The sequence below is a fragment of the Anolis sagrei genome, chromosome 2 (genome assembly GCF_037176765.1).
Source record: "Anolis sagrei isolate rAnoSag1 chromosome 2, rAnoSag1.mat, whole genome shotgun sequence".
NCBI lineage: Eukaryota > Metazoa > Chordata > Lepidosauria > Squamata > Dactyloidae > Anolis > Anolis sagrei.
This window is the reverse complement of record NC_090022.1, coordinates 218,624,401-218,651,228: the sequence shown is the minus strand read 5'-3', so window position 1 is coordinate 218,651,228 and position 26,828 is coordinate 218,624,401. Positions and strand designations below refer to the sequence as shown.

At 39.1% G+C, this 26,828-nt stretch overlaps 1 protein-coding gene across 4 annotated transcripts in view; it reads left to right on the top strand.

The window, feature by feature from the left end:
- The window catches only part of KDM4C (lysine demethylase 4C), a 276,898-nt gene that overhangs the window by 56,471 nt on the left and 193,599 nt on the right, over positions 1-26,828 (top strand). For all 4 annotated transcript variants that reach the window (XM_060762302.2, XM_060762301.2, XM_060762305.2 and 1 more), the window contains exons 7-8: positions 1,909-1,958; positions 13,796-13,899. In XM_060762302.2, the coding sequence (XP_060618285.2) occupies positions 1,909-1,958; positions 13,796-13,899 (154 nt within the window). The remainder of the gene's footprint in view (positions 1-1,908; positions 1,959-13,795; positions 13,900-26,828) is intronic.

The following is a 26,828-nucleotide window of genomic DNA, read 5'->3' as shown; positions in this document are numbered from 1 at the left end:
TTTATGAATTACTGAAAGTTTGCACTTCATTTAGCTCCTAGTCCTTTCATCAATATAGTTTTGATATGGTGGATCAGAAAAAGGCACAGCTTTTTCAGATATAGTATTGCCATTATGAAAGACTTTTTCCCAAAGACAGGTTGCTGGGCTGCTTTTAAAATTTTGTTTCACCAGCTTACTGAGGTCTTAAATTAGACCACCTTTTGAGGAGGCTTTATATTTTAACCACTCCTGTATTGAGAGGCGGGTTTGAAGACACAGGTATTGAAGACGCAGGTTTGCATCTTGGGAGTGATCCTGGACTCATCGCTGAGCCTGGAACCCCAGGTCTCAGCGGTGGCCGGGAGAGCCTTTGCACAATTAAAGCTTGTGCACCAGCTGCGCCCGTACCTTGGGAAGTCAGATCTGGCCACAGTGGTCCACGCTCTTGTTACATCCCGAAAAGATTACTGCAACGCACTCTACGTGGGGTTGCCTTTGAAGACTGTTCGGAAACTTCAATTAGTCCAGCGGGCGGCAGCCAGATCAATCAGCGGAGCGTCATACAGGGAGCATACCACCCCTCTGCTATGTCAACTCCACTGGCTGCCGATCCAGTTCCGAGCACAATTCAAAGGGCTGGTTTTGACCTACAAAACCCTATACGGCTCCGTCCCAGCGTACCTGTCTACGTCCCACCTCGGAGTTTGGGATCTTCTGGGGAGGCCCTGCTCTCGACCCCACCTCTATCACAAGTGAGATTGGTGGGGACGAGGAGCAGGGCCTTCTCGGTGGTGGCCCCTCACCTGTGGAATTCACTACCCGGGGAAATTAGGTCATCGACATCCCTCCTTTCTTTCAGAAGGAAATTAAAACATGGTTGTGGGACCAGGCTTTCGGGCAATCTGGCAGTTAGATAAGGACAATGACGACCAGAATCGATGGTACTGGTGCTGGTGTTATCCTACAAAGCCCTAAACGGTTCCGGCCCAAAATACCTTGCAGACCGCATCTCGGCCTATGAGCCCACGAGGGCCTTGAGATCGTCCGGGGGGGCCCTTCTCTCGGTCCCGCCTGCCTCACAGGCACGTCTGGCGGGGACGAGAGAGCGGGCCTTCTCGGTGGTGGCCCCCCGGCTGTGGAACACCCTCCCTGTTGAAGTTAGACAGGCGCCCTCCTTGATGGCCTTTCGTAGGGGCCTGAAGACATGGCTCTTCGAGCAGGCCTTCAACTGAGTGTATCTTGAACGACACTGGAACGAACTAGGACTATGAATTTTGGCTATGACCCCAGGACTTGACGAAGCGGATTTTTAGTATAAGTATATGTTATGTGTGTATTGTCTGGTTTGTATTGTCTTGTTTTATTGTACACTGTCCTTTTTTGTTGTTGTTCACCGCCCCGAGTCGCCCTCGGGCTGAGAGGGGCGGTCAATAAATGCAAAAAATAAATAAATAAATAAATAAATACTGACAATGTGGAATGAATTTACGGACTCTGAGATGGCGAACGATGTTTAAGTTTGTTTTTATTGATTTTGATTTATAGACTGACTGTTTTAGTTGCTATAATTTGCTGTTTACATGTCTTTATCCATTGTTATGTTTGTGCTGGCATCGAATTGTGCCTTTGTAAGCCGCCCTGAGTCCCCCCCGGGGGTTGAGAAGGGCGGGGTAGAAATGCGGGAAATAAATAAAATTATTATTCAACTGTTTCCTTTTTGTGGTTTTATGCTTTTCGTTTCTAGTTAATTGATGTTTTATTGTTTGATTTTTCAGCTTTGCATTTTCGTATGAGAAGCAAAGTAGCATTAAAACCCATAAAAATATTTTGTTTCTCTTGTTAGCATCATATCTGTTCAATTTCCCTTCTTGTATGTAAACAGTAAATAAAAACCCCTTTTTATGTTTCCTTTTATGTAAATTTCAGGTATGCTATCCCTCCAGAACATGGAAAACGACTTGAACGACTAGCTCAAGGTAAGGTTGCTTCCACAAAATACTTTCATATATATCAAAGACATGCAGTTGAAATGTGTCTTAGTTTTAGAGGTAGGTGGAGAATGTAGAAGGTCAAAGCTAAGCAATACAGTGATTTTGAAACACATTGATATCTTTATTTTTTGTTGTATATCTTCATATTCTATCTAGATAAAGAATTAATAAGGTTAGAAACATGAAAAAGTAGGATATCTACTTGAAAATTGTATGTAAACTGATTCCTGTGTTCACATTATCCTTGTGCATAGAATATGTTAGGTATAAATCCTTACATGGCATTTTTAGAGGAAAATGACATCTTGGTCAAAAGCCAATGCCATGCATGCAGGCTTTGAATTGTACATGGGATCCATCTATCTTTCCCCCTCCTATCTGCTTCCGAGTGTCTAACCTAAATTTATGAGTAGAGCAAGAATCCCTTGGTGTTGATCTCTTCTCATGGAAACTGATAGTTTAGAAAATATAGCTTAAGCTACATGAGGATGGCGATGCATATTCAGGAATCCTGCAATATATGAGTTTATGTTGGTTAGGAGAGAATTCATATGTTGTTTAAGAAACACTCTTCCAATTTTTCAGTATTCTGTGTTGTGTGGAGTGTCTATATATAGAGAAGGTGCTTTTGTGTTGCAACTGCTACTCTATGGGAAGAGAAAAAAAATGGCAGGGGTGCTTATGCCATTATTTTAAACTTTTTTTATTAGAACGTCTTTTGTCAGCCTGTGGACCAGATATTAAGGAAAGTGGGGGAAATTCTATTTTTCCATCTTGGGAGGTAGAAATTGTCAGTTGATGATGGATAAGAAGAGTGGGGGATCTTAATCATTTTGTTGCCAGACATTTCCTCAGAAACGACCCCTCTTCACTGCTTTTGTTCCTGCCACTTTGGTTATCTTGAAAGCATAGGTCAGCTGTGCTTACGTTTTTATGGTAATTCACAATGAGAACAAAAATCACACTTGTGTGCACACATATACATAGGAACACACTCATTCACATACAGACACCAATCAAATCTGATTCAAAGTATAATGAGTGGAAAGAATGAAAGGAAAGGGAATTTGTAAGGTAAAACATAATTTAAATATATGAAAGTTTAGCAAAAAAACAAAACAGAGCCTTTACTGTGTGAATCTCAGTATTTCAGTGTTGTACTCGTGAATAATGAGAATTTAAATAGTAAAAACTGTAAAAGTGGACTTGTAGCTCCATTGTGAACTACTATTTTTGCACTTTTTGGTTCAGAGAGCCCATTTTTACATATCTGTAATGGATTCAAGGGGGCTGTGGTGGTGCAGCGGGTTTAACCGCTAAGCTGCAGAACTTGCTGACCGGAAGGTCTGCAGTTTGAATCTGCGGGATGGGGTGAGCTTCCATTGTTATCTCCAGCTTTAGCCAACCTAGTAGTTCAAAAACATGCAAGTGTGAGTAGATCAATAGGTACCGTTTCAGCGGGAAGGTAAAGGTGCTCCATGCAGTCATGCTGGCCACATGACCTTGGAGGCGTCTAAGGACAGTGTTGGCTCTTTCGCTTAGAAATGGAAATGATCACCACCCCCCCAGAGTCGGACTCGGCTAGACTTAATGTCAAGGGGAAATCTTTACCTTTATTATAGTGGATTCATCCCCCTCCTCCGAAAATCATCATACTAGGCTATGTTTAAACATCCTGTAAAATGTATGAAATAGCATCCACAACTAAGCACTGGAATTCCTGCGCTCAGTCCCCACCCAAGCCTTCATAATTTCTTATAATATGTTATAATGGTTTGAGCGTTGGCCTAGGACTCTGGAGACCAGAGTTTGAATCTCTGATCAGCCATGAAAACCCACTGGGGACCATGAACAAGTCATCCTCTTTTTCTTAGAGGAAGACAAAGGTAAAAGCCGTTTGAACAGACATTGCCAAGAAAAAACCATGTTAGGTTCTCCATAAGTTGGAAACAACTTGAAGCTGCACAACAACAAATGTGTGATTATTAAAATGGATGATTAATTCTAGAAATATTAGTATAATCTGTAATACCGATGATCATCTTTAATGAGTGGCTTATAGCTCTGATTTGGAATTTTAGAATGCAAGAGTGGTTCTGTTATGTATGAATAAAAACCTTGAGAGTCTTGCAATTGCATTTTTTTCTTTCACCATTCACTAAATTTTGGGGTGAGGGTGGAGACAATTCTGTTTTATTACTGGGAGAATGTGTATGTAATTTCAATGCTCTAGTCACTGTCCATAAAGATTACAATGGAAATTTTAAAACAAGCTGTTTTAAAATGATGGAAATGTCACGACAGCCTCACAGCTACAATTTGCATAATCAGCAAAGGTTAATAAACTTGCAGAGTGAATAGATTTCAGGCTTAATTACATATTTATATTAAAAGTGTTGCGTAGAGTTGCAGCATCTAAAAAAAGCTGTGAGATGCAGGAAGGCTGGTCCTGCTTTCCAGATGCCTCCTGAATTAATTGAATTTTCTTAAATAATTAAAATGCTAAAATAATGCAGTAAATGTGGTGAAGCATTGCAGGTTATCTAGGTCAAGTCAGTACTTGATACATAAAATTAAAGGAAGGCTAGGATTTTTTCCATTATCTTGTCTGCCCATCATAATTATCACATTGCCTTTTATGCATGAATGCTTTCATCTTCGGAATACATTGAAAACTTGATTGACTATGGCACCTACAAATATTTTATCCGAAAGATATTAGACTTGCACCTAATAAAGGCAGCAGTTTGATTTTGCCCTTCAGGTGCTTTCTCATTTATGTGATTCTTTCAATTTTATGTAGATACAAATGTAATAAAAATATCAAGTGAGCTGTTATTGCAATTTTGAACCTAGTAATGCTCCTTTCTAATATCACTGAATTCTTAGATAGTGAAATGCTTGGTTGGAAAATATAGAGAAACATGAAAGTTAAAGAAAGAGATTTAGGTGGTCTATTCTGTATTCACCAGGGTAGCTTAAAAAAAGACATCTCATTAAGATGTTCAGTTATGTTTGGCAAAGTTGCAATGGAAACAAATTTAATTTACGGGTATTCTGTGAGATTAATGAATAATGGTTGAGAAATCCCACTTCAATTTGTAGATATGTCAGTCTGTTCCATTCAAAATGTTATTTTGTTTAAATTAAGATGTGTGTTTAGTTACCTCTTTATATTTTAACATTACCTCTGTATTTGCTGTGTTTTGGGGTGGAAGATTAAATACTTACGTCATGAGTATTGTAACTCTCGTTATATAGCTTCTTGACGAATATGATGAGTACAAATTCCTGTTTTACACAGATATACACATAGAGCATATAAAATGTACCAAGGTGGCAATCTGATATAGCTTTAAGCCCAATGAAATGAGCAAGCTTAAATCTGCATTAGAATGTGCTTTATGGTTATTTATTACATTTTTTTCAACCCAGGGTTTTAGTAGAACTTCTGTTTCACTATTATAACGTGCAGCAATGTATTTGCTTCCTAGCTTCAACTGCCTGCAGAGTGACAGAACAATTTTTCAGTACCTTCAGGCTGTAATCTCCATGCATGGGTCTGTGTGTTCAGTTGCTGCCCATTGCTTCCTGTTATGTGGATTGAAGTTTCCAGGCTGTTATAATGGCTCTAGATGTTGAACTGACTCATCCAAGAAATGAAATTTCTTATTGTGCCATCTATTTCTTCTTTAAATCTGTACTGATTTACTCTAAAGATGCTTTGGTTTGTTCCTATTGCTAATTTATTTCCGTCTCTTTTATTGCCTGTTTTGTAGGGTACGTTTTATATGCTTTAAATGAACCTTTAATAAGGTATATAGCAGAAGGCACTGAGGCTTTATAAATCATGATGGTGATTTTTATTACGTTGTAATGATTGTACTGGTGGAAATGAAATATATGTTTTGCGGCCTACGGTTATTTATCTGAATTGTGCACCCACAGTTCCTTCAGAAGTGGAGTAACATAAAACCCTACATTAGAGGAAGCCGTTTTTGGTATTTTAAAGAGCTTCTTTTGATTTTTTATTCAAAACATTAAAGAAGTGTGTGGAAAATCAATTAGCTCTGAATTTTAATAAAATTTGACACACTAATTAGCTCTCATAGGCTCCAGAGGATTTGATTGTTCTTCATTGTTCTTCCATCATTGATGTGGTGACATCTTTTCTGTTATCTCAATTTACAAATTTCTTAGGAATATTCATTGCCGAGGTTGTAGACTCAGTCACAAAGGACGATTGCCCCATCCTGATACGCTTCAAGAATAGTTCTGTGCTGTTCAGGTCCTTTCAAGCGTAAGAACTTAAAATGTAAAAATAAATGGATATTTAGCATTTATTTAGCCACTATTTCACATAAAGATGCTTGTCTTTCAATAGCAGGAGTGGACTTTTGGCCCTTCTGTTTCTTTTCTTTTTAGTTTTGTTGTTCTTTTTCTGTTATTGTTGTTGGGCATCATCCCTCCCCCCCAATTTTGAGAGCATTTGGAAAATTCTGGGACAGCAAATTTGACCATAAATATTTCCATTTTCTGTCCTCGGGGTACACTTGGACACAAGAAAATAACCCCCAGATCCTGTTGAGCAAGATCTCAACAGGTTATAAAACTAGGACTTGGGATGATCAAAAATCCACTTCACTTTCTTGATTTTCCCCTCAGGATGCAGAAATTAAACTCCCCCTCTCATCATATTTCAGGATCCTTAAAAGAAAGTGAAGGTATTTGCAACAAGATGTTTCCCCACCTTAGTCTGTATGTTCATCTCGCTTCCCAATGCATTGCATTCAGCTTTCAACATTGAGGAGACTGAGGAGGGAGGCGAATATCCTTTTCATCTAGCCATTCAGATGACTACATAGTTATAAGGCTGTGCATTATCCTTAGTCAGCATGAATAAGAATAGAGATATTGCACATTGTTTGCAAAGCATACATTTCCACTTAGAACTTAAACAGTGTTGAAAAACATGAAAAAAGCACTTTTGTAGAGAACTGGGCTATTAACATCCCACATTTCATTATATCTCCTTGTTCTTTGCTTTCAAATAGATGTTGCTATGAAATGGAGATAATATTTTCCCTAAACACCTTTAAAACTTGTTAAAGATGTTATACATACGTGGGAGGAAATTGTTTAACATTAAGTCAGAGAACTAGTCTTGCATTTCATTATGTATATAAGTGTGTTTACATAATGTATTTACATACTATACATAATATTTTGATATGTGATTGTTTGTATTGGCTTTGTCACAATGAAGTGAATGAAGCTGTGGCTTGAATTTGCTAAATGTGGAATACATGAAGTGAGATGATAACCTGGGTATAATGGTCAAACTTGATGAGACATCGAGTCTATAGTTGAATCTCTCTCTCTTTAAAGTTAAAATAGTTATGATTATGGGGTGTAATCTAAGGATTACTCCTTTGTTATTTTCCTATTCTAACTTCTTTTGCTCTATATAAGAAACATGTAGGTGTTTTTATTGTGTCTTAACTGTTCTCTTTGTGGAGTAAACAGAAACTTTAGGGGAGGAAACTAAGAATGAGAAATAATGCCTAGCCAAAGTAACAGGCATTTGATTGGATTTCTCCGTTAGATACACACCACTGTAACAATGTTATTCCTCACTAATTTTCTTCTTGAAGCAACAAATAATTTTTGAAATCTTCTTTCTGTAAGAAAATCTCAGAAAACAGAGTAAAAGCCTTTTTTCATTTTAACGCATTTTATGCAATAGCAACACTGTTGTTTTATGCACAAAACAACATTTTTTGTGCAAAAAATAGTATTTTTGCAGAGAAAATTTTGCTTTTTGTGCAGAAAATGCAGTTTAAAATCTGTCAAATTCTGTTTGCCAACTTCTTGCCAGGATTACTCTAAAAAGAAATGTATTTTTCAATGATTATGATTGTGATTGTGATTTGTTCTCTGTTTTTCTCTCAGAACTGAATAATAATAATATTAATAATAATACTTTTATTTCTCCAAACCTGAAAACTCCCACTTACTCCCAAGCCGAGAACACAATCCCAAGACTGGTTGACACACCTCCACCCCAGATTAGGACCCTTGATGGCAAGCACCTCTGTTTTGTCTGGATCCTGTTTCAATTTGTTTTTCCTCATCCAGCCCATTACTTCCTCCAGGCATTCATTTAGAGGAGACACACTAAGCTTAGCTGAAGCTGTTTTTTAAGGTATGGAGAAATATATTTGGGTGTCAACAACATATTGATAATACCCTAACCCATGTCTATGGATGATCTCTCTCAGTGGCTTCATGTAATGACTTGAATCACTGTAGTCCAAGCCCCTCTAGGCGTTCCAGAAGGATACCATGGCTGACTGTATTGAAAGCCACTGAGAGGTCTAGAAGCACCAACAGGGACACACTCCCCCTGTCAGTGTTGAGATGGATATCATCCACTTCTGGTAGAGCAAACCCAGAAGTGCGCACTGGGGCTTCATATCTTGCTTTTCACACAATTGAACCAATTTCCTAGAGAAGTGGAGTGGTCGCCTTTTCTGGAAATCTTCAGAAAGAGGCTGGACAGCCTTCTTATGATGCTTTAGCTGAAGATCCAACACTGAGCAGGTTCTTGGACTTGATGCCTCATGAGATCTGTTCAAATTTTATGATTCTTTGTATGTTGCATTACATTCTTATGCTCAGCAGATCATTAAGAAATGGAGATGGTGGCAGGAATTGTTGGTCCACCATTTTTTCACCTTACAGTTGGCCTGATAGCCTGTCATCTTGCAGTAGGCATGCCCTAGAATGGATGCAATGATACAATCTACTTTAGTCTTTATAGCCCTCCCCCCTTTCTTACCACCAAATTTGAAAAACGAATTAGAGTATAAAGCTATCTGGAATGTAGCTGTATTTTAGAATTGCAATATGAATGACTTATCCCCAAAACATTATATCCCCAAAACAACATAAAAACTATACGATTGGAGTTGCTTTCCCTTTGGCTCTTGTACATTTTGTGAGTTTGTCCTCAGTCCACCATTGTTCATTAAGCCACATCTAATAACCCAACCAGTTATACAAAACTCTGTTCTCATTTTCATGTGCAAAACATTGGTGAGTATAGTATTTCTAAGGAAGAAATGTAATTGTGTTACAAATGGTATCTGTTTCAAATAGTCACAGAAGATTGGCTTTCAACGCATCTATCTTTCATTGTGCATTGTGTTTTCCCCTGTGCTGAGATGATAGAGCACATAATTTTCCAGGGTCATTGTAAATATATATTCTGAACTGATATGCTGGGCTTAATATACTATGCATTACCTTACTCCAGTGGTTTTCCAATTTAAATTAACTTATGACCAGTCACCACATTTGTTCAGGCCCTGATTGCAAATCCATAAAGAAGGAGATTTAAATAGACTCTTCTTTCTTCATTGATTTTAATTTAAAATTTAATTTATTTAATGCAGCTGAAACCTACAGATTTTTAAAAAGTGTGATGTTTTCATTTGATATATGTGGTTAATAGATAGGCTTTCCTCTGTTATTGCATTTGAAAATACCAACCTTTAATAGTGTCTTCTCTAAAACAAATAGTGCTGACTAGGCAAACAAAGAATGATTTGGCATACTTTTCCTCACTTTTGCTGTATGAATCTTTTGCAACTAATGCTTTGGTTGTCTAAAGTGCTTGTATGATAAATCCTGCATCCATTTGCACGTTTAGAATTGTTGTCCCTCAGCTGAAATGACAATTAATAGTATATGATGAGCATGGCATTGCAATTGAATGCTTTGATGCAAATATGCCACTTTGTATGTGGGAATCAGTGTCTATGCTTGGGTCATGTACACTGTAAAGTGTCAGAATTGGTGAGCAAGGTCTTTCAGATCTGTCTTGTGTCATCCCTCACTTGTCTTAGGCTGCTTCCACACAGCTGAATAAAATCCCACATTATTTGTTTTGAACTGGAATATATGGCAATGTAGACTCAGATAATCCAGTTCAAAGCAGATATTATGGGATTTTCTGCCGTGATATTCTGAGATTTAGGACTGCCTCAGGTATCATGCACACTCAATGTTGTTTGCAAATCCAATATGGGGAAAGTATCCTGAGAGGAACAACATTTATTGTGTGACACTATTCTTGAAACTTTGGTTCAGATTCCTTATACAGCATAAAGAACTGGAATCTGTGACTCTACTACATCACCAATTGCCCAGACTCTCCCAGAAACATCTTTGGAAGCTGCTTTGGCACACTAGATGATAAGGCTTTTACACATGACCTTACTCCTTCCAATGTTTCTTATTTTTCCAGCTGGGCAATAGGGCTTGTGCAGTCAGCAAGCCTATTTTTGCTATTCAGAGTCTTGGTTTAATTATGTAAATAATTGACAAAAATACATGTTTTATGCAACATAGAGCTAACACTGAAAATAGCCTTTGCATGTTCTCTTCTATACCACTGTTTTGACAATACATTTCCTTGTATGTTGCTCTCCTGCATCATTGGTGGTTGGGAGAGAGGGGCAGGGAAATGCACAAATTGTTGACATCATAACACTAATTAAATGGTGTAACATACTATGGGGAAAAATTCTGATGTGCATTTTGTTTTTATTACTAAACTCGTGTCTTGTGTAACGTGGCATTCTAATTGCTAGAATGAGTCCTTGAGTCTTCCAGAGATAAGCCTTTCTATCCTATCCAATGTGGTTCCCTAAAACCATACAGTATGCGGTTATTGACCATGAGAGGACTTTGGTTCCAGTTGAATCCTTCATACATTTTTTTTTCATAGGCATCTGAGAGCACTGAACCATAGAATACTATTTCACAAAACCCAGGGGTAAGAATGCAAATTACCAGGATCTTTTCTGTAGCTCCTTGAGTTCCCTGTTGAAATGTTGGGGAAATATGAATTTCCAAATCTAGATGCCTGCAGAAGCAATGATTTTGCATGTACACAAAGCTCAGCCTCTGCCCTACATATTTTTTTGTTTGCAAAATAGAATAGAATAGCTTTATTGTCATTGTACTATTACACAACAAAATTAAATGCCTTCCCCAGCACACATCACAAAAACAATACATCCGTCCTTCCACACTCCAACCTCCACAGCTCCCAATGACACAGCTCTAGGATAAAAGCTATATCTCAGACTGTTTGTCCTTGTCTTTAAGTAACCCTGTACCATCTGCCAGATGACAATAATTAAAAAAAAGAGTATCCTGGATGAGATTGATCCCCAAGAATGCTCTGAATTTTCTTAAGGCTGTGGGACCTATAAAATAAAGTCAAACAATTTTAAAAGTTTTTTTCTTTACTTTTAAAAAAACAAAATAAACTCTATTTCCAACTTTACTTCTGTTTTCCTTAGTGGATTTTAAGGTGTGTTATAAAACATACCTTTTATCAGAGGCTTCAACAGCAGTATGTATGAGTGGGGTACCTTCTTGTTTAACTGCTTTGGCCTTGCTAGTAGATGATTTGTCTCACGGAGAGCAATACTGATCTCCTCCTTGAGACGACCAACTGATGTTCCAGACATAATCCTTTGTGTGTGAAGTATTCCTAATGCTGCATGCATTATAACTCAGCAAGCAAGGTGAACATAATGACCCCTTTCTCAGTTAAAGCATTTGTCTTTACCATTATAAGCTTCTATTCAGCATCAAATAGGCAGGGATTAGATATGAGAGATGGTGTAAGAGTTAGGCAACACTCCAGGAATGTGGATAGTTTTAAGGATTCTTTAGATGCCCAAATTCCCCATACTTTTAAGTACCATTTGAGGCTTATCTATGTATTTTTTTAAAAATGGTGGTTCCCCCCTTTCTTGGGACAAAATGTGGCACACAATTAGCTCACCATGGTGCAAGATCCACTGTTTTTGCTATTGGAAGAGAGGCAGTATGTAATTGCCTATCTGACTTAGTGGTTCCTCTTCAAAGTTCTCTGGTGTGAGTCTTGATAGAATGAATTTAAAACTTTAATAAGAAAAGACATTCAAATTTCAGACGGAAGCATACAACCAACAGTGTAATTATTGGATTTAAAAATCACCTGGAAATTGTGACTTATCTCTTCTATAGACACAGCTGTTGTAAAATGCTCCCAATGATTTTTTTCGTGTCAGGAACGACTTAAGAAACTGCAAGTCACTTCTGGTGTGAGAGAATTGGCCGTCTTTAAGGACGTTGCCCAGGGGATGCCCGGATGTTTTTTGATGTTTTACCATCCTTATGGGAGGCTTCTCTCATGTCCCCGCATGGGAAGCGGGAACTGACAGAAGGGAGCTCATCTGCACTCTCCCGGGATTCAAATCTGCAACCTGTCTGTCTTCAGTCCTGTCGGCTCAAGGGTTTAACCCATTGTGCCACCAGGGCTCACTCAATGAAATATATGCATAATTTTCAAAACATGTTTATTTTTTAAACTGAATTTATCGGTATTGAACAATGTGGCATGAAAATTATAAGTCTAAATGCACCAATTACTGTTGGGTTTTTACTGTGTATATGAAGACAGCTGCGAACCTCTGAAGACACAGGTTCGCAGCTTGGGTGTGACCCTGGATTCGTCGCTGAGCCTGGAGCCCCAGGTCTCAGCGGTGAGCAGGGGAGCATTTGCACAGCTCAGGCTCTTGCGCCAGCTGCGCCCGTACCTTGGGAAGTCTAACTTGGCCACAGTAGTCCACGCTCTTGTCACATCCCGCCTAGACTACTGCAACGCTCTCTAAGTGGGGCTGCCCTTGAAGACGGCCCAGAAACTGCAACTAGTCCAACGCGCGGCAGCCATGATTCTAACAGGAGCGGAGCGCAGGGAGCATACAACCCCCCTGTTGCACCAGCTCCACTGGCTGCCGATTTGCTACCGGGCCCAATTCAAGGTGTTGGTACTGGCCTATAAAGCCCTAAACGGTTCCAGCCCAAGATACCTATCTGACCGCATCTCAGCCTATGAACCCACCCGGACTTTGAGACCTTCTGGGGAGGCCCTGCTCTCGATCCTGCCGGCCTCTCAAGCACGGTTGGCGGGGACGAGGGATAGGGCCTTCTCGGTGGTGGCTCCTCGGCTGTGGAACACCCTTCCTGTAGACGTTAGGCTGGCACCATCGCTCATGACATTCCGTAGAAAGCTCAAGACTTGGATGTTTGTGCAGGTGTTTGAGTAATCCAGTGCAAGTGTGGTAATGTGAACATAGGAACGGAACAATGACGACGAATTTGGATCACGTTTGGATGATGAGGCGATTGGGGGATGGGATTTGTGATAATTGTGTATTGTTGATTGTTTATTAGCTATTAATGGAACTGTGTAATTTAACTGTTTTGTATATTGATTATTGCTGTTTTTATTGTCTTTGCTGTTTGGAAACCGCTGTGAGTCGCCCTCGGGCTTGAGATACAGCGGTATACAAGAATAGTAAATAAATAAATAAATAAAAATAAATATATGTTTATGTTTTGCTCTTCTGTACAAAACTTCTGTTTTGTGTATTTTATAGAATAGAAATAATTGTAATATGTGTATTTGTGGGATTTTTACAATGTTTATGTGTTTAAATTATTCTGTAACCCATCTCGAGCCACAAGTAGAACCGGGTAAGAAATAAAATTATTATTATTATTATTATTATTATTAATAATAATAATACTACACTTTAAAACCAGAAATCCCATTTTATCAAGGATTGGACTTAAAATCACATACCACTTTCATGGTGCATTTGGGCAGCTGGTTTATTTCTTTACACTGTGAATATAACAAATAACTAAAACATTCTTGTTATGACTGATATCATTTTGTTTTGTTTTCTTATTAGGATTTTTCCCAAGTAGCAATCAAGGATGTGATGCTTTTCTACGCCATAAGATGACATTAATTTCTCCCTCAATCTTGAAAAAATATGGAATTCCTTTTGATAAAGTGAGTGATTCATTTAAATTTTGCCCATTATATCAACTTTTTAATAAAACTATATGGTATATGGATATTTAGACATTACTTATCTAGAGATAAATTCCAGCTCAAGTGTTGACATTCTGTATTCTTTAAGTTAGGTACTCATTTTTAAGGGTGAGGAAGTTCTAGTATAAGTATGTGTGCCTTCATGAAACTCTTTGATAATAAGAGGTAGAAGTGCTAAACAATAGAGATGACTCCCTGTGGAGCAATTTAAAATAGGCATTTGGAGAGGCCCTGCTCTCGGTCCCACCTCCTTCGCAGGCGCGGTTGGTGGGGACAAGAGACAGGGCCTTTTCAATGGTGGCTCCTTGGCTCCCCAGTCATATTGGCCCCTTCCCTCCTGACTTTCAGAAAAAAAAATTGAAAACATGGTTTTGTGACCAAGCCTTTGGCAACTAATACAGTTTAAAAGATGACTTGGATTTATGTATAATAATCATTGGAATGGCCCAACCTTGGTTGTGGATAATGTGATTTTATAGCTGTAATTGGTATTGTTTATCTTTTAATTGCTTTTAATCTTGTTTAGAATTTTAACTAAATGTTATCTAATTGTTAAATGGTTTAAGACGTTGAATTTTGCCTCTGTTGTAAGCTGCCTTGCGTCCCTTCTGGGGTCGAGAAGGGTGGGATATAAATATAGTAAATAAATAAATAAATGTCTGAATGGGTCATATGAAACTTCCTTTTATAAAGCTTCTTGAAATTTTAACCCCACAGAAGATTCCAAGCTAATCAAACATACAGATTAATGTTTACTTAACCATTTAAGAAGAGTCATTCTCATACATTCATGTATATAACATTAATCAGCTTTATAGCTTACTTTCCCTATCAATAGCTATAGGAAGTGTACAAGGTTATTTTTACATGAAGATTGAGTGATTAAATGTAATCATCCAAAAGGAGATTCTATAGTCCAAGACTTTTAGAGCAAGAACATCAATAAATAGTGAGCTTTCCAGAAGTATTTTATTGTTGTAAATGGAGGTTTATTGGTCCTCATCTACACTGATGGCCAGACAGTAAACTCCTACAGAAGAGCGTGTGTGCAAACAACCCAACCCCCCTCCCCCAAACCCTTTTATGTATATCAGTGCTCTGTGTTTTGTGTAATCCAGGTTTCAAACCGGTTCTATTTTCTTCAATACTGTTTATAATTGCATTAAATGAACAGTATAGATGGGACCTTAATCAGGGTTCCATGGAATTCTTAAGTTCTTCAAGAACCCATTAAGGGTTCAGCAAGTGTTTATAATTCTAAAAAATCTGGTATAAATATGATAATTTTATATTTTATATACGGGTTCTCTGAGAACTCATAATTATTACTTAAGAGATGTTCAGTGAAAGAATCAAAAGTAAGGAGGAGAAAACTGGCTGGTGCCAAAGATATGAATTTCGTATCTAGTGAAAGCCTTAAACTGGAAAACAGGCGAAGCAAGAAAAAAATGGACTTTGGGTTGTATTTAGGATTGCTGGTTTAAAGAAACATACCTCAATTTTTGAAATATACATTCCCATTTTTTAATTTTTGAATTGGTTAATATTAACTTGTAATGTGCTGTACTAGAAATGGGCATTACTCAAAAACCTCCGGAAATCAAATACCAACTCTTTTAAATTCAGCATTTCTCCAGACCTTGGAGAAAGCACTGACAGACCACCCTACAGAGCTTATTTTTTAATTGTTTTATTGTGTATATAAGAAATAGAAAAGACAATCAGAAAAGAAAAGAGGAAAAAAGAAAAAAGAATGGAAAAAAGAAAAAATACAAAAAAACCTAAACAGGTTTAGAAAACAATATACAGCAAACACTCATCAAACATGTGAAAAATCGATATTAGCTGAACAGTTATTGTACCTTAACATAACTCCACACCTGTGAAGTCAACCCCATGACCTCCGACACTCCTCAACTGGATCACATAACTAACCAGCAACTACCCATATGTAGTTTCACTAAATCCCCTTTGTGGCAGTCATCGAGTCTACTTTTGTCTTCTTTTCCAGATACCCAAGTGCCAGCCTCCATTTGTTTGCAAATTCTTCATTATTTCCTCCTCTGCTACTATTTGTCAGCTTGGCCATTTGAATATAATATAATAATTTATAGCTCCAATCTTGAATAGTTAACTCTTTCTCCTCCTTCCATGTTCTAGCTATTATTAGTCTTTCAATAACAAAGCAATATTTACAAATTTCTTCATCTCCTGTGCTAATAATGCACCTTCTAAATAGTCCTAATAAGCACATTTCTGGTTTTTTCTTGATCTTTTTGGTGATCGTATTGTTTGTTTCTTTCACCACCTTTTTCCAGAATTCTTGAATGATAATACAGGTCCACCATATGTGGAGAAAAGATCCTTTCATCTTCTTACACCTCCAGCAAGCCCCCCTCTAAAAGCACTGACAGATCACCCTGGGCTTTTTTTTTTTTTTTAGCTCTACAGAGGTTATTGATCCCCATATTATTTTGTGTTTATGCCATGTTTACAACTTATAGATCAGCTGGATATGATTCATGCTCTGATTTTCAAACTGTGTTTTGTCTTTCTTGCTTAAATACATTTCTCACTATGATATCTGGGAATTATTTAGCAGGAATAACCCCTGAAATCTACTGATTTCTTTCTTCTTTGCAATTATATGTTATGGCACGATGTTCCTTTATTCAAATTATATGTGCAGCACACCTTTTCTCCGCATTCCTCTGCATATATAAAATGAAACCAAACAATTTAGATATTTTCAAAGCCAGGTCACAGCAGTATATCTTCTAGCATTGGAGAAACAGTAAGGCTGTCAAGTAGTTGATGCAAAAAGACTCCTTCCTGAGTAATCTCTTTTCTCTTATTTTTGCAGAAGCTGAAGAATATTCAGCATGTAAGCTTTATCATTTTAGTACGTCTTTCTTTTTTTTTTTTATTTAATCTTTATTCAGTTTTCCAATATTAAAAAACAGAGAGAAGAACAACTAGACAAGTAAACAAACATAATGACATACATAAAACGTCCAATACAAACGGTAGACGATACCAACATCAATACTGACAGACGCACAATACATACAATATAATGCTAACCCTGCACCCTAACATTTATCACCAGTACGTCTTTCTTGATTCACTGATTTTAAGGTATTTCTTTCTTGCCCTTCATAGTAGAGGACTAGAGACTCCCCAGTTTCTCATTTAAAAAATTGCAAATAGTTAAATACCATTTTATGTCACATTGTGCCACCAGAGAGCAGTCTATACCCAACTGTAATTCTGATTAATAGGCTTCTGTGAGAGTGTGAATAGAGAGAATCAGGCTCTGATCTCTTGTGGCTTGGAGTGATAGAACTGGAAACGTGCTGAACACTGATAAGCCAGCCTCCGCCTACCAGGTGACAGCTGAACTGTCGGTTATTGCAGTAGCACACCTGCTAAACTGCCATCAGTAGGGGTGAATGACAAGATAAATTTGGGAATTGCTGGCACAGAAAGTGTTCATACTTATATGCACTCACACCACACATTTAGAAAAACTCCAATCACAATCTCAGCATGCACACCTGTGTGTTGTGCATACTTACGTATTTATGTGCTTGTGTTTAGGCACAGTATGCAATTGCTACCAATTCATCTTGGAACTGTAATGTAACATAATATTAATGCAAAATGAATATACTATGACTGTGTATAATTCCTCTATGCCAGCATTGTGCTGACTAAATTGTGCCAAAAATTTAACAGAGAGTTACAACATTCCTTTTATCAAATCATGCATAAACCGCTCAATCTCCCCTTCCTGCATAGAGAAACTTGCTGACACCTCTTTCTCTCTTGCCCACCGCGTCTCCATTCTCATTCTTTCATATACTAACCTGTTTCCTGGTTGATTGAGAATAGGCTTTACTACCAAGATGGAACAAATTGAAGGCAGCTGTGTTTCAATCCATGCTTGAGATTTAAGGAGATGCTGTATCACAGTGGGAGAACAAAGCAAAAACAGACCTTTGGCTATTGTTCTGGAGGATCCATATCAATAAGTCAACACTGCTGGGCACAAAATAGAGACAGACATATCCAAAACAAAGATTACTGTGTTTTCATGCTGTTCTTTATTCCAGAACTGTGGACATCAGGGACATGATTGGGAATGAACTTTTTACAATTTCTTCCTCATAGTACTCTTTTTTATTAGCCTTGGAGATTTGGTCATGTGGACTATGTGTTTGGGCTGGTGGCTTTAAGCAGGTACAGTAGATGTCGGCTAAGTGTAGTTTCTTGTTACTTTAGTTACAATAAAAAATAAGCCTAATACTATATCCCATGCTATAGCATACCATAAATTCTAGATTAGAGGGAAGGATATTAGAGGCAAAGATGAAATACTTTGGCCACACCATGAGAAGACAGGAAAGATTAGAGAAGACAATGATGCTGTGGAAAATGGAAGGAAAAAGGAAGAGGGGACGACCAAGGGCAAGATGGATGGGTGGTATCCTTGAAGTGACTGGCTTGACTCTGAAGGGGCTGGGGGTGGTGACGGCCAAGAGGGAGCTCTGGCATAGGCCGGTGCGCAGGAGCAGGGGAGCCTCGGGATGATTATTGTTGCTACCAATTTGAAAGGAACCAAATTTACCATCAAATTAGAAGGGAGGCTGTTCAATCGCACCTCTTCCTTTATTAAGATAGTAATAACTTAGTAGTAATTATACTGTATGTATTGTAGCGTGACTGGAGATAAGAATATAGATCTATTTGGTCACTTTCCCCTGCGTTTCTGCCACCACGTGAGGTAAGTTATAATATTGTGAGAAATGGCACACTGGATGCAGAATTGATGGAGATGAGGCAGTCTTCAAACAAAAGTTAACAAGTTTATTGAGCACAAAGCGTGTGGTTGCAAGTTGTAACTTCTCTTATAGAACTCAGAATAATGCTTGGTTAGTTGAATGTTATACTCTTTCAGGTTATACAGTATCTTCCTGAGGTGAAGCACTTATTACAAAACAAAGTTTCAATACAGGGATGTCTCCCTTGTCTGATCCTCCCCTGATCAGATACTTAATAAGCTTATTCTTTAGCCTTTCTTTAGACTAACGGAATACTGGTTATGTTTCCCTTATCAGCCTCTCTAGCCTAAGAAACTTCCAGTAACTTAATCTGGCTTTCCAAAGCCTTGAAACTTTGCTTCACAATTCACTCTCTTACAGCTATAACCTCCTAATCTTTCCTCTATCAATTCCTCACCCTCAAATCTTAACTCCTGACTGCTCACTCCTCTAAACCTAAAACCTAACTCATGACTGTTTACTCCTCTAAACCTAAAACTTAACTGAACATTAACTGTCGTTTTTCAAACTCTCCCCTCTAAGCTCCTCCCACTTCTCTCTCTAGCCTACATCGTCTCCATGGCAACGCACTCCTCTCAGTTAGGCCGCTCCAGCATTAGTGCAGCCAATCTAAACACAAATACAGTTAAAATCATACAATTTATAATCAACTTCTGTACAGCTGGTCCATGAGATCACGAAGAGTTGGAAGCGACTGAACGAGTAAACAACAACAACAACAATGAAATAAAACACAGTTTTACTGTACAGCGATACCTTGACTTAGAATCATAGAATCAAAGAGTTGGAAGAGACCTCATGGGCCATCCAGTCCAACCCCCTGCCAAGAAGCAGGAATATTGCATTCAAATCACCCCTGACAAATGGCCATCCAGCCTCTGCTTAAAAGCTTCCAATGAAGGAGCCTCCACCACACTCCGGGGCAGAGAGTTCCACTGCTGAACGGCTCTCACAGTCAGGAAGTTCTTCCTAATGTTCAGATGGAATCTCCTCTCTTGTAGTTTGAAGCCATTGTTCCGCGTCCTAGTCTCCAAGGAAGCAGAAAACAAGCTTGCTCCCTCCTCCCTGTGGCTTCCTCTCACATATTTGTACATGGCTATCATATCTCCTCTCAGCCTTCTCTTCTTCAGGCTAAACACGCCCAGTTCCCTAAGCCGCTCCTCATAGGGCTTGTTCTCTAGACCCTTGATCATTTTAGTCGCCCTCCTCTGGACACATTCCAGCTTGTCAATATCTCTCTTGAATTGTGGTGCCCAGAATTGGACACAATATTCCAGATGTGGTCTAACCAAAGCAGAATAGAGGGGTAGCATCACTTCCTTAGATCTAGACACTATGCTCCTATTGATGCAGGCCAAAATCCCATTGGCTTTTTTTGCCGCCACATCACATTGTTGGCTTATGTTTAACTTGTTGTCCACGAGGACTCCAAGATCTTTTTCACATGTACTGCTCTCGAGCCAGGCGTCACCCATTTTGTATCTTTGCATTTCATTTTTTTCTGCCAAAGTGGAGTATCTTGCATTTGTCACTGTTGAACTTCATTTTGTTAGTTTTGGCCCATCTCTCTAATCTGTCAAGATCGTTTTGAATTCTGCTCCTGTCCTCTGGACTATTGGCTATCCCTCCCAATTTGGTGTCGTCTGCAAACTTGATGATCATGCCTTCTAGCCCTTCGTCTAAGTCATTAATAAAGATGTTGAACAGGATCGGGCCCAGGATGGAACCCTGCGGCACTCCACTTGTCACTTCTTTCCAAGATGAAGAGGAAGCATTAATCATAGAATCATAGAATCATAGAATCATAGAATCAAAGAGTTGGAAGAGACCTCATGGGCCATCCAGTCCAACCCCCTGCCAAGAAGCAGGAATATTGCATTCAAATCACCCCTGACAAATGGCCATCCAGCCTCTGTTTAAAAGCTTCCAAAGAAGGAGCCTCCACCACATTCCGGGGCAGAGAGTTCCACTGCTGAACGGCTCTCACAGTCAGGAAGTTCTTCCTCATGTTCAGATGGAATCTCCTCTCTTGTAGTTTGAAGCCATTGTTCCGCGTCCTAGTCTCCAAGGAAGCAGAAAACAAGCTTGCTCCCTCCTCCCTGTGGCTTCCTCTCACATATTTATACATGGCTATCATATCTCCTCTCAGCCTTCTCTTCTTCAGGCTAAACATGCCCAGTTCCCTAAGCCGCTCCTCATAGGGCTTGTTCTCCAGACCCTTGATCATTTTAGTCGCCCTCCTCTGGACACATTCCAGCTTGTCAATATCTCTCTTGAATTGTGGCGCCCAGAATTGGACACAATATTCCAGGTGTGGTCTAACCAGAGCAGAATAGAGGGGTAGCATTACTTCCTTAGATCTAGACACTATGCCCCTCTTGATGCAGGCCAAAATCCCATTGGCTTTTTTTGCCGCCACGTCACATTGTTGGCTCATGTTTAACTTGTTGTCCACGAGGACTCCAAGATCTTTTTCACACGTACTGCTCTCGAGCCAGGCGTCACCCATTCTGTATCTTTGCATTTCGTTTTTTCTGCCAAAGTGGAGTATCTTGCATTTGTCACTGTTGAACTTCATTTTGTTAGTTTTGGCCCATCTCTCTAATCTGTCAAGATCGTTTTGAATTCTGCTCCTGTCCTCTGGACTATTGGCTATCCCTCCCAATTTGGTGTCGTCTGCAAACTTGATGATCATGCCTTCTAGCCCTTCATCTAAGTCATTAATAAAGATGTTGAACAGGACCGGGCCCAGGACGGAACCCTGCGGCACTCCACTTGTCACTTCTTTCCAAGATGAAGAGGAAGCATTAGTGAGCACTCTCTGTGTTCGTCCACTTAACCAATTCCAGATCCACCTCACCGTAGTTTTGCCTAGCCCACATTGGACTAGTTTCCTTGCCAGAAGGTCATGGGGGACCTTGTCGAAGGCCTTACTGAAATCCAGGTACGCTACATCCACGGCATTCCCTGCATCTACCCAGCTTGTAGCTCTATCGAAGAAAGAGATCAGATTAGTCTGACATGACTTGTTTTTGATAAATCCATGTTGACTATTAGCGATGACTGCTTTTGTTTCTAAGTGTTTGCAGACCACTTCCTTAACAATCTTTTCCAGAATCTTGCCCGGTATCGACGTGAGGCTGACCGGACGGTAGTTGTTTGGGTCATCCTTTTTTCCCTTCTTGAAGATTGGGACCACATTGGCCCTCCTCCAATCTGCTGGAACTTCTCCCGTTCTCCAAGAACTCTCAAAGATGGTTGCCAATGGTTCCGAAATGACTTCCGCTAGTTCCTTCAATACTCTGGGGTGTAGTTGATCTGGCCCTGGGGACTTGAACTCATTAAGAGCGGCCAGGTATTCCTGAACGACTTCTTTTCCAATTTGGGGTTGGATGTCCTCCAAACCCTCATCCACTCCATCTTGCTGAGGTTGAAGACTCTCTTTTTGTGAGAAGACCGAGGCAAAGAAGGCATTAAGTAGTTCTGCCTTTTCCCTATCCCCTGTCATCATTGCCCCATCTTCTCCTCGAAGAGGTCCTATCGCCTCCTTGTTTTTCCTTTTTCTACTGACATAAGAATAGAAGCCCTTTTTATTGTTTTTAATGTCCCTGGCAAGTCTGAGCTCGTTTTTTGCTTTAGCCTTGCGGACCTTTTCCCTACAGGTGTTGGCTATTTGTTTGAATTCTTCTTTGGTGATTTCTCCCTTTTTCCACTTCTTGTGCATGTCTCTTTTGTGTCTTAGCACAGTTAGAAGTTCTTTGGACATCCATTCTGGCTTCTTTGCACTTGTCCTATTTTTTCTCTTTGTTGGCACGGTTTGCAATTGCGCCTTGAGTATTTCACTCTTGAGAAATTCCCATCCATCCGTAACTCCCTTGTCTTTTAGTATCTGTGTCCACGGAATGCTGCTCAGCGTTTCCTTCATTTTTTGGAAATCAGCTCTCCTAAAGTCCAAAGTGCGGGTTTGACTTGTCTTAGTTTCGGCCTTCCTTTGTACCTCAAATTGCAGGAGCACATGGTCACTTGCCCCTAAGGATCCTACCACTTCGACCGCATCGATCAGGTCCTCCGCATTTGTTAGGATGAGATCAAGAGTAGCCAATCCCCTTGTTGCCTCTTCTACCTTCTGGACCATGAAATTGTCTGCAAGGCAAGCGAGGAATTTGTTGGACCTTGTACTCTTGGCCGAGTTTGTTTTCCAGCAAATATTGGGATAGTTGAAATCGCCCATGACTACTACATCTCTTTTCTGTGCCTGTTTGGTCAACTGTTGGCAGAAGACTTCATCAAGTTCTTCCTCCTGGCTTGGGGGTCTGTAGTAGACGCCTACAACGACATCTTTTTGAGTCCCAGTTCCCTTGATTCTTATCCAGATGATTTCAAGCTGGTTTTCCAGATTGCTGTCTTGAATCTCTTCTGCAGCATAAGAGTTTTTGACATATAAGGCTACTCCGCCTCCTCTCCCCTTTGTTCGGTTTCTGTGAAAGAGGTTATACCCCTTGATACCTACATTCCAGCGATAGGAGTCATCCCACCAGGTTTCAGTGATCCCTATGATATCATATTTGTGGTGTTGTGCTAAAAGTTGGAGTTCGTCTTGTTTATTTCCCATGCTCTGTGCATTAGTGTAAAGACATGTGAGCCCCTGAGATCTTCCCTTGAGCTGTTTAATTGGGATTATTGTGCTTTTGGTCCTTGGTCCTTGTTGTGTTTGTGCAGCCCTCCGTTTAGCCTTCTGGCGATTCCCAGACATTATGGGTAAAGTAGTGTTCGCAAGGCTGTTGTCCCCCTCCCCCGGTGGACCTAGTTTAAAGTGCGTCTAATGAGGTTTGCGAGTCTGTGAGCAAAAAGGTGTTTTTTTACATGTGTGAGATGCACCCCATCCCTTGCCAGTAGGCCATCCTCCTGGAAAAGCAGGCCATGGTCGAGGAAGCCAAAGCGTTCCTCCTGACACCATTTTCTAAGCCAGTCATTGACCTGTACTATTTTTCTCTAAAAGTTTAATTCATTCCATGACCGAGCTCTTAACTCAAACACTCTTATCTCAAAACAATCATCCCATTGAAATGTTATTAATTCATTCTGCCCCTACCCCACACTCCTAATTTTTTTGTTACGTGTCTTTAAATAAGAAAATGTACTTTATAAATAACATATACTGCATAAATGTATATTGACATGGAATAATAAAAAAGAAAGATCAACGTTAAAATGGTAGAAGCACAAAGTTGTGGCAAGGAAGCACAAAGCACAAAGGAAAGAGGCAGAAGCATCATTTTCTTCTTACTGTACTCATTCCAGCCTCCATCCCTCTCTTTCTCACTCCCTCTCTTTTTGAAGACAAACATACCAGAAATAAAAACCACACAAAATCAACTAACCCAGACAATGGACAAGAGCAAAGCAGACACCAGTCTCCCAAAGTGGACAAGAGCATGAGGCATGGAGACACGAGGCATGGAGGCTGCTTCTTTCAAGTCCTAAAGCCTTCCCTCTTGCGCTAGTGCTCCCTCTGGTGCTAGCTCTTAACTCAAAACACTTCTTGTATGATAAAGCATAACTCGGGCTGAGGGAGAGCTTTTAACTCAAAATAGTCTTTAAGTTGGGATGCTCTTAAGTAGGAGTTCCACTGTATTATTAAAACAACTTTGTGGATGCAGTATATATCTTCAATTGTTTTTCTGGTTACTTGAGAGTTCTGGTTGCTTGTGTTCCGGTTAATTGAAAGTCTACTGCACTTTCATTTGTAGTTCACCTAGCAAGTAGTTTGATCTGATTTTCTCTGCTAGAAGTTACGCTGTCAGTGACATTGCAGAGTCTTTGCTTTTTCCATGGAAAATTCACAGACGCTGAACAAAATAAAGTTCTGGCCTATTTTAATTTATCTGTTCATCTCCAGTATCCTTTTCTCTTCTCTTCTGTACTGCTTAAAATAAATGAAAAGTAAAGTTAATGGAACAAGAATCTTTAGTGTAAGGGATGAAGCCACTGGTGTCAAATCATGATAAGAAGTTCAAGTTTCAAGCCATGGCATATACTAGTTACCAAGTTTTGTTGTTGTGGAGTGAGGGGCTTCCTTTCCATTTCCAGCCTTACTGTTTAACAAAAGGAAATGATTAATCTTATCTACCAATCTTCATTTATTCACAGTGAAACAGTGCTTGAAAAAGTAAGACACACTATACTCCACTTGGAAGTTATTTTGTTTCAAGAAGAATGCATTGCTGTTAAATGCCTGAACCATTTATTTTGTACAAGTTCACACCATAACACAGAGCACTGGCTGATCCCTCTTAACTAATACACTCGGAGCTATAACTTTAATGTTAAGACCATCATTTCCCCCTTCTTAATAACTCCTCAAAAATACCAGACCATTATAGAGCTACATTTATAATGGTCAAAACTGAGTTTTATTTACGTTCCAAAACTGTTCTTAAAAAAACACACCAAAAATATAAGTGATCATTGCAAAAATGGCAGATGTTTAAATATTTCAGAAGATATAAATAAAAATTGTTCTGAAATAATGAATTTCTGAGTTAGTAATCATGAAAGATGCACAAAGGACAGTCTTATACATTAGATCACAGTCCTAGTGAATCTACAGCTGAATGGAGTTCCATTTCTGAACAATGCTCCCAAACAGATTTCTACTACAGACCACCAGCTCCCAAGTGGTCAGCATGATATAGTTTTATTATTTGGTAAGTCCCCAGCCTTAGCACACAGCCGAACAAAGCTTGGAAATGTATCTTTTAATAACTAACCCACAAATGTAATTATTTAATTGCAAATGTTACAAAACCATTTAGTGATTGTTACATTGATTTTTTTTGTTTTTAGATTGGTTTTTAAAAATCTGTTTTTAAAAAATAAGGAAATAGCCTAAAAGTTGAAATATCCCTCCCAAATGATCCAAAACACTTTAACTCCCCAAGTAATTTTAGCAGTTCCTTTTGGAAAATGGCATTATAACCTTTTGGAAAAACACCTTTTGGTGATCATACCTTTTAAGAAAAGCACGACCTTTCAGAGAATAGCCAAAATCCTTTAGATTAGAATCTTTTCTTGTGGTATACAACCAGATATAATTATGCTAGGCAATGGTTTCAGTTGTTTGACTGATTAACCCGTTATCTCTGATCTGTTAGGAAAACAGAGATTTGCCAGTGCATAAAAAACAGCAAAGCTTTAGAAGTTTTTTCAGTGCCCAAAAATATATATACTGTCCCATAAAACAACTTGTTTTATATCATGCACTCAAGAGACAAAAATGAAGTAGACTTTGATAAAAATAACATATTCGGTTTACTCACAACCTTCATGTATTCAGCATACACAGGTACAAAATTTATCAGTCCGGTTTCAGGTATGTTTACTCATTATTTATTTAAAACATTTATATTCCGTCCTTCTCGCCCCAAAGGGGACTCAGGGTGGAGCACAACATACAAACGGCAAACATTCAATGCTGGGACATGAGTTCATTATCTATATATATAAATTTGTTAGGGGCATCCAACGAGGAAACAAAATTCAAAACCCCCCCAACGAAACTTAACCAAAATTCCCATGCCCATAACACAACCCACAAGGTACAAACATATCTACTCAAAATGAAAAACAACACAACAACACACTCACAAAACGGCAAAACAACAAAACTAAAAAAAACCCCAACGAAACTTAACCAAAATCCCCGTGCCCATAACACAACCCACAAGGTACAAACATATCTACTCAAAATGAAAAACAACACAACAACACACTCACAAAACGGCAAAACAACAAAACTCAAAAATCCCCCAACGAAACTTAACCAAAATCCCCGTGCCCATAACACAACCCACAAGGTACAAACATACCTACTCAAAATGAAAAACAACACAACAACACACTCACAAAACGGCAAAGCAACAAAACTCAAAAATCCCCCAACGAAACTTAACCAAAATCCCCGTGCCCATAACACAACCCACAAGGTACAAACATATCTACTCAAAATGAAAAACAACACAACAACACACTCACAAAACAGCA